The sequence below is a fragment of the Rhinoderma darwinii genome, chromosome 7, assembly GCF_050947455.1.
Source record: "Rhinoderma darwinii isolate aRhiDar2 chromosome 7, aRhiDar2.hap1, whole genome shotgun sequence".
NCBI lineage: Eukaryota > Metazoa > Chordata > Amphibia > Anura > Rhinodermatidae > Rhinoderma > Rhinoderma darwinii.
Window position 1 is genome coordinate 38,387,581 of NC_134693.1, and position 12,158 is coordinate 38,399,738.

The following is a 12,158-nucleotide window of genomic DNA, read 5'->3' on the forward strand; positions in this document are numbered from 1 at the left end:
GGAGCGCGGTGGAGGCAGCATTATGCTTTCGGGCTGTTTTTCTGCTGCTGGAACTGGGGCTTTAGTCAAGGTGAAGGGAATTATGAACAGTTCCAAATATCCGTCAATATTGGCACAAAACCTGCAGGTCCCTGCTAAAAAGATGCAGAGGAATTTCACCTTTCAGCACGACAACGACCCAAAGCAACAAAAGAATGGCTTCACCAGAAGAAGATCAAAGTTTTGGAATGGCCCAGCCTGAGCCCAGACCTGAATCCCATTGAAAACCTGTGGGTGACCTGAAGAGGGCTGTACACAGGAGATGCCCTGGAGCGCTTTTGCAAGGAAGAGTGGGCAACAATTGCCAAGTCAAGATGTGCCATGCTTATAGACTTCTACCCAAAAAGACTGAATGGCGTCATAAAGTCAAAGGGTAATTCAACAAAGTATTAGTTTTAGGGCTTATTCAGACTAACGTATAATACGTCCGTGCAACGCGCGTGATTTTCATGCGCCTCGCACGGACCTATGTTAGTCAATGGGGCCATTCAGACTGTCAGTGATTTTCACGTAAAACTCACGACATGTCCTATATTTGCCCGTTTTTCGCGCATCACGCACCCATTGAAGTCAATGGGTGCGTGAAAACCGCGCACGGCACACGGACGCACTTCCGCGTGCCATGCGCGCTACAGTAGTCAAAACTATGAATGAAAACAGAAAAGCACCACGTGCTTTTCCGTTTACAAACAGAGTCATAATGATGGCGGCTACGCGAAAGTCACGCAGCCACGCATCATACGGGGCTGACACACGGAGCTGTTATGGACCTTTTGCACGTGCAAAACGCCACGTTTTTTGCACACGCTCGTGTGAATCCGACCTAAGGGTGTGCATATTTATGCAATCACATTATTTTTGTTCTTTATTTTTATTTTTCCACCATAAAAGATTTCAGTTTGTTTTTCAACACAATTATACAGATTATGGGTCACATTAAAAGGTGGAAAAAGTTCTGAAATAATTAATCTTGGACTGATATTGTAACATGACAAAAACCTGGCATTTTAAACAGGGGTGTGTAGACTTTTTATATCCACTGTATATATTAATCTGCTCAGCTCCCCCTGCTCTATAAAAAGCAGCCCCATTTTCCCTTTAACATGGCCGTAGACACAGTGGGGCACATTTAGCAAAGCAATTATAAACTTTTGTAGTGTAATTGCGTTGAAAACAACGGCGCCACCACAATGTCAGACACCTACAACATTTTTGTAAGATCTCTTTAATGCGGCAGTGTTTTGGGCAATATTTCGCATTAGTATTTGTAAGGTCCTTTTCACAGTGGGTTTGCAGGGTAGGCTGCCCGTATGTGTCAGGAAAGCTCCCGACGTATACGTTAAACACATACATAGACCTCCATTCACCCAATGCCGGCTCAAAGAGCGTCTTTTCAGCCTCCATCGGGCCAGAATACGTCAGGGATACCTTTTTTGAAGTATGGAATAGCACAGCAGACTGCGCTATTTCATATAGAGGCATCCAGTAGACAAACGTATAACACGGTATACGTTTTATACTATATGGGAGCCTATATACGACGGATGCCACTGTAGGTTTCTACTGTGGCATCTGTCAGAGGTATACAGCTGAGGTTTCTGTCAGAGAATCGGAAACCTCAGACGAACACTGCGAAAAACTATCTAAGCCAAAACGAGGAGTGGAACCAAAAACATTGAAAGAGGTGGAAATCTATCCATTATACATTTTCTGTTTACGTTCCTGGATTTGGCTTATAAATACGGATGCTAAAAACTGACCAAAATATGCAGACGTGGAAGTGGCCTAAGGCTAGTGCTATACAGCGACTTTGTCGCGATACAGGTCGCACGGCCGAAGATCGATGTGTCGCGCTGCCTGCAATGCAGGTAATGAAAGTGGATCTGGTTGCTAGACCTCTTGTGACTGTGGTGTTGTGGTTGCAGCCGCTTGCATGTCGCAAAGCGACCACATTCACTTTCATGATCTTTCACCATGCGATCGGTGTTGTGTCCAAAGTCGCCGTGTAGCCCTATAGTCTGGAAAAGGAAGTGTGTCTTTCAAGCTTGCGCTGTGCACGACCGATTTACAATTTTTCACCACTTTTCAATGCAAAAAAAATAGTCGCCGTGTACTAGGACAGGTATTTTCAGTTTAGTATTCGATCTCGGGGAACACACTACACTTACATACCGCAAGGCACTACGCCAACATTAGTAAATGTGGCGCAATGATCTCAAAAATTATACATGGGCCAATATATTATGCTACATCTTTGATCATTTCAAATACAGCAATTAATTGTAACAACGCAAACAACTAACTTCCATTAACGCAGCAGCTAGCAGAGGTATTGCAATCACTCATCATTTCTATTAATGATGAAGGTTTCCCTTTGCTACAAAAAGATTTCAGCTGCTCCTATATCCGACCCCTATAGAATCACAAACACACAGATTATCATGATATTATTGATCGCATTGTGCAGAAAACCTCCACCAGCTTTACTGCAGAGATCTACTACTGGAACAGAACTGGTTAAAAGTGCACAGCACCGCAGATGTACGGCAGTGGAAAGTTTGTGATCAGCGGCCCCTTGCAGTATATTCTATGTAGTGAGCGTCATATATACAAGGTCTGTCTGTACAGTGGAGTGCAGCGTGGAGGAGATCTCTGCTGATTGTATATGGAGGCTGCAGTCCTGCAGATCCTGGCACTTACCTCAAAGAAACTGATTCTGCTGCTGTTGCTGCTCATGATTGCTCTATGAGGGAGTCCTCGCCAGGAAGCCATGCAGAGAGAGGCAGCCGGTGCCCCCAGCACCACACACGACGTGCAGCCAGTCCTGACCCGGGAGCGGGGGGATCCTGTTATATATTGGCAGCCCTCATGTAGTGAGCATCAGCAGCCCTGCACCTCATCCCGGGAGGATCACACAGCTTATTACACAGCGGCTGTGAGCGGGAAGCCGGCCAGCACTGGGAGGCTGACTGACAGCAGTATGCACGAGGGTTAACCCCTTAATACCGGCTGTATTCCGGGCCTTATTCACCAATATTGCTGTGCCCTTATTTAACAGCTTGTAACTTTGTGGGCATGTTATGTAACCCCATGAATTAAATATTTTGGGAGTTTTTTTCGTTCACGATTTTTTGTTATATATTTATAGGTATTCTTTTACGTTTTCTTTCTAAATAAATGTGATTTAAAAAATATATCTTAAAGGGAACCTGTCAGCACATTCATGATGCCTGCAGCAGCATGATATAGCGACAGGTACCCTGATTACACAAAACTATGTCCAGGTTCACACACGTCGTATATAAATCTGTGCCGAAATCCTCAACAACAAACCTTATTCACAGGGGCATAACTAAAAAAGACTGGGGCCCCTCCTCTGGGTGCCACACACTTGTAGATAGTGCCCCCTGTAGATTCTGCCATACAGCCCCCCTGTAGACAGTGTCACACCCCACTTGTAGATAGTTGCCCCCTTCCATCTTGTAGACAGTGCCATACAGCCCCCCTTGTATATATTGCCATACAGCCCCCTTGTAGATATTGCCATACAGCCCCCCTGTAGATTGTGCCCCCCCCCTCTCCCCCTTGTAGATAGTGGCATACAGCCCCCCACCTTTTACTTGTAGATAGTGGCATACAGCCCCCTGTAGATAACACCCAACCTCCCACTTGTAGATAGCGCCCCCACCTCCCGCTTGTAGATAGCGCCCCCACCTCCCGCTTGTAGATAGCACCATACAGCCCCCCTGTAGATAGCGCCATACAGCGCCCTGTAGATAGCGCCATACAGCCCCCTGTAGATAGCGCCATACAGCTCCTGTAGATAGCGCCATACAGACCCCTGTAGATAGCGCCATACAGACCCCTGTAGATAGCGCCATACAGGCCCCCTGTAGATAGCGCCATGCAGCCCCCCTGTAGATTGCGCCATGCAGCCCCCTGTAGATAGCACCATACAGCCCCCCTGTAGATAGCACCATACTGCCCCATTGTAGATACCGCCATACAGCCCCCCTCTGTAGATAGCGCCATACAGCCCCCTTGTAGATACCGCCATACAGCCCCCCTGTAGATTGCGCCATGCAGCCCCCTGTAGATAGCGCCATACAGCCCCCCTGTAGATAGCACCATACTGCCCCCTTGTAGATAGCGCCATACAGCCCCCCTCTGTAGATAGCGCCATACAGCCCCCTTGTAGATACCGCCATACAGCCCCCCTCTGTAGATAGCGCCATACAGCGCCCCACAAACAAATAAAACAAAAAAAACTATACTCAACTAGGCCCCACAAGCGAACGGAACGAATCAACGCCGGCGGAATTCTTGCGTAGGCCGGCGTGATCCAGTGACGTCATCACGTCGGCCTGCACAGGGATCTTGTCCCTGCGCATGATAGGTTGCAGGCCAAACATTGCCTGTAGCCTAGCGAATGGCAGATCAGGCTGATACCTCCCTTATCTGCCATAGTTTTCAATATTATATGTGGCCTAAGGACGCAGATATTATTGAATGTGGCATCGCTACCGCTGTAGCAGCCATAGCAGCGCCATCGGGCTTGGGGCAGCACGGGCCCCCTCATGCCGCAGGCTCCATAACAGCCGCTATGGCTGCTACTGCGGTAGTTACGCCACTGCCTATTTACCTAGCATATGTTTACATGAGTCAGTATCACTGTAAATGCAGCAAAACTTGCACTATTTTTGCAAAATTACCATGTTTTTGCCACGATAACCACAATTGCGGTCAAAAAAACGCCACAAATGATGACTCATTGAAACATAAACTGGGGAGGCAATCACATGGCATATTTTGTTGCAGAAATCAGTTCCATTCATCTAAATAAGGGTTGTCCACACGTAGCGGAATTGCGGATGGAAAAAAACGCAGCAGAATACAGTAGCACCAAAGTGGATGAGCTTGGACAAATCTCATCCACACGCTGCGTAAATACTGAGCGGGAAAAAACACTCAGAATTGGACCTGCAGTGCGTAATCGCTGCATACTTGGGCCTTATTCACACGAACGTGTATTACGTCCGTAAATAGGCGCGTGAAAATCACACGCGTCGCACAGACCTATGTTAGTGAATGGGGCCATTTAGACAGTCCGTGATTTTCACACAGCGTATGTCCGCTGCGAAAAACTCACGACATGTCCTATACTTGGCCGTTTTTCGCGCATCACGCTGCCATTGAAGTCAATGGGTGCGTGAAAATCGCGCACGGCACACGGAAGTACTTCCTTCATTTATTTTTCTAAACGTCAAAACCGCGTGTCATAAGCATGGCATATGCGTGAAAATCACGCAGCCACGCAGCACATACTGATGACACACGCAACTGCAACGAGCAAAAAACGCAGCGTTTTTTGCACGCGCAAAACCCACACGTTCGTGTGAATAAGGCCTTGTTGCGAGTTTTCCCCATTGAATTCAATGGGGAGGTAAAACCCGCAACAAATACCAGTTGTTGCGTTTTTTGCAGCGGGTTCGCAGCGATTCCACTGCAAAGAACGCAACTCTGAAAAAAAACAACAACTATACTTACCTAGGAGTCTGTGTTTCTTCCTCCGGCCGGCCTTCTGGGATAACGTTTCATCCCATGTGAATTCAATGGGGAAATCCCGCAACAGAAAACAAGCGAATCCGCAGCATACATTGACATGTTGAGTATTAAAAAAACACACCTCAAGTCAATTTCTGAATATTTTTCTCAAATCTCATCCACTCTGCTACTACAATATTGCGCTGTGGATTTTGCGCAATGAAATACGTTGCAGAAACGCGTAGCCCTATGACATAAAACAACTCTTTTAAACGGATTCCAGTCAATGTCCTTCATCCAGCAGCGCCCAGATATCGTTGTTTTTCTAACTTTATCTATGCTATCACATGAAAATAAACCATTTGTACAAAGATGGACAATTTTACAGAAAGACGTGTTAAATGCAATGTTTTTATTTTTTCATTTAAAATTAAAATTAATTAATTAATTTAAAAAAAGCAAGAAAATAAACCATTATAGCACTTTATAGTGGATTCTGGAAAACTCTGGAAATATAAGAAACCTAATATTTTTTATATATCTACATATGGTTATTTGGGAGAACTGGGTGACAACCAATGTGGCTGCCATTACTGCTCTTACAGAAGTTGTCACCAACTCTTTTGCAGACTCCTGGATAGTAAATTGGACAAGTATTGCGGGGATATGTCGCCTACCTTAGGGCGGCCGTTTCTTTTGACACGATTGGAAAACCGCAACAAGAGGCAGATAGATATACATTAAAGGGATTATCCGGGATGTGAATTTTTTTTTATTAGGGTCGTGAAATGAAATAAATAAACCAAAAAAACCAATACTTACCTTTTGTTGCCCCCAGCGATCCAGCAGTAACGCTCCGGCGCACTCCCAGTGGTTGCTTACATGTACGTAACGTGACCACTGCAGCCAATCAGAGGGCTCAGTGGCCATATGTTGTATTTCTGGCATTATGCTAGAAATATGATTTGTCACCAGTGAGCCCCGCTGAGCCCTCTGATTGGCTGCAGTGGTTACACGCTACGTGCATGTAAACAACCACCGGGAGTACCGCCGGAGCAACAGCAGTGGATTGCCGGTGGCAAGGATAGGCAAGTATTGCTTTTTTTGTTTATTTATTTCATTTCCAGACCCTAATAAAAAAAATTCACATCCAGAATAACCCCTCTGTTTACATATCAGTTCTTACCACTTTCTCTGAATACGTTGGGCGCATACATCTGGAAGGTATGCAGACGTATAATGAAATGTTTCCATAGATTTCTATGGGCCAGATGTATGCCATAACTTTTCATTATATAACAAACAAGCTTTAATGCCGTAATAACCAGAGAGAGATGCAATTTAGTTGCTTGTAATGACATCAATAGGGAAAGTTGCCTCAAGATGACGTCACCCGCAGCGACTACGTCACAAAAGCATCAAGTCATCCCCTTGATATTTACTAAGAGTCGACAACATGTGATTTAGTAAGAAGGCCGAAGCCCTAGACAAAGTTGAAAATGTCAAGAGAAGCGCCTGGAATATCAATGCAGTGAGTATACATGATGCTGTTCTAGAGCAATGATATAGAATATTATAAAGGTTAATCCCCTCCAAAACAGGCAAATAAATAAGCACGTCATTTTATTCATATTCAAGGTGAAAATAACAGTGAGAATGGAAACTATGAAAGAGAATAAGCCAGTAATTTACTATGGCATCTGTCTTTTCCTTTCTAATAATAATGTGCTGCTTTGTATGTATTATTATCACAGTGTATTAATTAGTTCCAAAAATATGCGCTAATTTACAGGTTCACAACTACGCTGGGAGGTGTCATCCTTTCCTTACCATCGTTATTTAAATACAGCTCTGACCCCCAGTAAGTGTCTCATTCATCAACGTGGTGGTAGGAAAAAAAGCTTCATTGTATGCAATATGATCCTTTACATCTCCTGATGTTCTGATCTTATCAGCTCCGACATTGGCTTAATTAGCCGTTCTTTGGCAAAAGTCTTGGAAGACTTTTGGGACTCGGGATGTAGAAAAAATAGTCCTTCTGTTACACATTTAGGGTATGTTCACACGGCGGGGGTCCGTAACGGCTGAAATTACGGGGATGTTTCAGCCTGAAAACATCCCCGTAATTTCAGCCGTACCGGCATGTGCAGGCGCTTGAACGCCGCATCAATTACGGCCGTAATTAGCGCTGCTATTCATTGGAGTCAATGAATAGCGGCTCCAATTACGGCCAAAGAAGTGACAGGTCACTTCTTCTACGCGGGCGTCTATTTACGCGCCGTCATTTGACAGCGGCGCGTAAATATACGCCTCGTGTGAACAGACAAACGTCTGCCCATTGCTTTCAATGGGCAGATGTTTGTCAGCGCTATTGAGGCGCTATTTTCAGACGTAATTCGGGGCAAAAACGCCCGAATTACGTCCGTAAATAGGCCGTGTGAACATACCCTTAGGAATATGGACCTTTCCCTATGCTTTAGGCCTTATTTACACGAGCGTAGTTCACGTCTGTGATACGCGCGTGAAAATCATGTGCCTCGCACGGACCTATGTAACTCAATGGGGCCGTTCACAGTCCGTGATTTTCACGCAGCGTGTGTCCGCAACAGTAGATCAAGACATGAAGGGAAAAGTAAAACCACCTCCTTCATTTCTTTTTCTCAACCTCAAAACCGCGTGTCATAAGTATAGCATATGCGTGAAAATCACACAGCCACGCACCAAACACTTATGACACACGCAACTGTGACGCGCAAAAAACACAGCGTTTTTTGCGCGCGCAAAACGCATACGTTCATGTAAATAAGGCCTTAGTGTACGGAGTGAGAAGGTGTGCTGACATCATGAGATGCAGTATTCTTGGGGTACTAGGATACTTTAATTTCTAGAGGCAACCCTAAGGCCTCATGCACATGACCATGCATTTGCAGCCGAATACTATCCGAATTTGCGAAGCCGCAATTTCAGATAGTATAGAACACATTCTACCCTATGCGCAAAAACAAATAGGACATGTCATTTTACAGATCGCAATTGCGGTCCGGGCTCATTGAAGTCAATGCACATCTTGCGTGTGCACATCCCGTGATTGACAACGGCCCGCAGATGAAACGCCACGGTCCGTCCGTGCCGTAATCACAGACCATGCACACGGCCACGGTAGTGTGCATGAGGCGTAAAAATTATATTTTTATTTGTGTATTCATTAATATAATCGGGGATGGGGGAGAGAGAGATAAAAGTTGGGGGATCCTGCTGGTTTCACCCAATCAGGCGATAATCTAATATGTATTGGGGGGGTCTACTGACTGTCCCCTCATGCGCAATCCATATTGCTGCTTGGTTAGGGGATATAAATTAATCCCCAAAGGTAAATCCAGTAAGGTACTGTTCGCACTTCGCTATTAAGTATACATCAGGAGGATTTCCTGACATATACAGGCATACAGTGGCAATATAAATCATATAGGAAGATTTACTCTGATTTGATTTCAAATACAACATTTTGTTACTAAATCACTGACACCCAGATTTATTTTCTACAACTTGATTGTCCTGTGAAACATTGGGGGAGATTTATTAGGACTGGCGTTTCATACACCAGTCTTAATGAACAATTCTTCAGAGTAAGCTGTGACACATTTATTAAGAGACAAACACCACGGCTTACCGTATGCCACAATTGTGTAGTATGACGATGGCCGTGTGCCCTCCATACCCCCCCCCCCCCACTTCGGATATAAAATTTAAAACGATGTATACTCACCTCACCACCAGGACGAGATGAGCATCTGAAACCAGCCGCCGCCACCCCCTCCTGCACTATAATTGTACTTGTATCTATAGGGTGCAGATAAAATTTCCTGCATACGCATGCATACTGCATAATCGATGAATGGCAGGGCCTTTTAATGACGTAAGCAGCGCAATGACATCATCGTGCCGCTTGCGTCGTTGAATAGCAGGGCAAGGCACCCTGCCAATCAGCGACTTTCACTGACGCAAGCGGCGCGATGACATCGGCCGGAATTCCTTGCAGCGCACAGGGCGGATACGCTGCATGCTTTTACGCAGGGTATCCGCCCTCTGTGAACTTAGCCTAAATGCTGCTGAAATTCTGCAGTGTATCCTGCCTGTAGAAATATACTCTTAGAGCAAAAAGCTCCCTATAGAGACATATCGTACCTTGTACAGGTTCCTGGGTGAGTTATGGCATTCTTTAACCCCTGAGGGTATGTTCACACGGCAACGTCCGTTACGGCTGAAATCACGGAGCTGTTTTCAGGAGAAAACAGCTCCTGAATTTCAGACGTAATGGCATGTTGCCGGCGTTTTTCGGTGCGTCCATTACGGACGTAATTGGAGCTGTTTTTCTATGGTGCCAACGGAAAACGGCTACAATTACGTCCCAAGAAGTGACAAGCACTTCTTTGACGCGGCGTCTTTTTTACGCGCCGACTTTTGACAGCCCATTCTAATTTGTAAAGCCCATTCTAATGAATGGGCAGATGTTTGCCGGCGCATTGGAGCCGTATTTTCGGATGTAATTCGAGGTTAAAACACCCAAATTACGTCCGTAAATAGGGTGTGTGAACCCAGCCTTAGTGTCCTAGCCATTTTTATTTTTTTGCATTTTTGTTTTACACTCACCGCCTTCTTTGACCCATGACTTTTTTATTTTTCCGTCAATGGAGTGGGGTGAAGGCTTGTTTTTAGCGGGAGGAGTTGTCGTTTCTATTGGCACCATTTAAAGTACCATATAATGTACTGAGAAACTGTAAAAAAATTGGGATGGAATTGGAAAAACTGTGATTCCACCATTTTCTTTTGGGTTTCGTTTTTATGTCTTTCACCGTGCGGTAAATGACAAATTTACTTTATTCTGCTGGTCAATACAATTATGGCAATACCATTTGTTAGAAAAAAAAATGTTTTCTTCCCATATTCTGAAGCCATAACTTTTTTATCTTTTCGTCGAATAAGCAATGTGAGGGCTTATTTTTTTGCGGCACGAGCTGTGGTTCTTATTAGTACCATTTTTTTATATTTTTTTTAAAGTGTTTTTATTTGGTTTTGACAAAGTTGAAGAATAACAGGAGGAGGGAAGGGGGAAAGGAAGGGGAGTAGAGAGCGAGGGAAGACAAATCAACATTGGTGTTGAACATTTATATATCAGGTACATAATCAGACATCTCCTACAGCAAGAGCATCAGAATAGGTAAGCCCAGGTATGAGCGGTACAATAGTTAACCAGAATCACACGCAGGTGTTCCCAACATATACAACATAGGGATGAGTTCTGTGAATCATTCAGGTAGATATCAATCGTGGGGGGGGGGGGGGCTTAGCTTATAGGGGAAAATGCACGAGTCACTCATAGGTGAGTGATATTGGTACCATTTTATGTAACAAACAACTTTTTTATTACATCTTTTTCACCGCTAGGTTGACCAAAAAACAGCAATTCTGGCGGTTTATATTTTTTTCTTTTTACGGCGTTCACCATGCGCATTAAATATATATTTTTAACATTTTGGACTTTTATAGATGCAGCGATACCAATTTTGTTTATTTTTTACATTACTTAAAAGGAAAAATGTGAAAAGGTTTTTTTTTTTTAACTTTGAATTTTTTTTTCTATTTTTTTTCACTACTAAAAACTTTATTTAACTTATTTTTTTCCACAATCTATTAGTCCCCCAAGGGGACTTGAACCAGTGATCGTTGGATCACTGGTACAATACACTGCAATACTAATTTATTGCAGTATACTGTAATTTTTACTGGCTTCTGTTAAGCCCTGCCACTGGCCTTCATCGGTACCCTGGGCTGCCATGACAACCATCGGCGCCCCTCGATCACGTTGTGGGACCGTTTATGAGCTGTCAGAGGGGCAATCCTTCACTACAGGTGGATCCTTGGTGTCTCCCGCTGACACTGAACCTGTCAGGTCCATGGGACTGACAGATTCAGGTCTTAGCAAACGACAGACACAGCCGCTCTGTATACAGAATACAGAGCAGTTGTATCTCAAAAAGTAGAACTAATTTTTAATAAAAACTAATTATAAAGTTACACCAAACACACTGACTGACCTATTAAAAAAATAAATAAATTGCCCTGCAAAGGTGTATAGCCTTTAACCTAAGCGGTCACTTTAAAGAGAACCTTTCACCTGCCCATACATGAGAACTCTCACAGACTGGTAGTTCTGCAGAGAGCGCTCTCTCTGTCTGTGTGTCTTCTCGCGGGAGGGAACACAGCGCAAGCCGCCCTGACACTGTCCGTAGCTGATTGGACAGTGTCAGAGAGAAGACATCACGCCTACTTGCCATTTAGTTAGCAAGAAATGCCCCGTTGACAGTTCAGGGGCTTATTTACATATCGGGCACCAAATATAACGGCACCGATATGTAAATAAAGGAGGAAGTTAGAAAAATTATTTAAAGTGAGACAGGGTTTGTGAAGCACTGCCTATTACATGCTGAACTCAGCTACACATGTATGGGCAGGTGAAAGGTTCTCTTTAAGTAAAAGAAGTGCCATCCTAGATGAATACAGTGATAATAAGCAGT

At 44.3% G+C, this 12,158-nt stretch overlaps 1 protein-coding gene across 1 annotated transcript in view; it reads right to left on the bottom strand.

The window, feature by feature from the left end:
* LOC142657804 (very-long-chain enoyl-CoA reductase-like) overlaps positions 1 to 2,998 on the bottom strand; it is a 74,681-nt gene extending 71,683 nt beyond the window's left edge. The window contains exon 1 of the mRNA XM_075833189.1: positions 2,740 to 2,998. Coding sequence (XP_075689304.1) covers positions 2,740 to 2,811 — 72 coding nt within the window. The 5' untranslated portion in view covers positions 2,812 to 2,998. The remainder of the gene's footprint in view (positions 1 to 2,739) is intronic.
* Between the last annotated feature and the right edge of the window lie 9,160 nt (positions 2,999 to 12,158).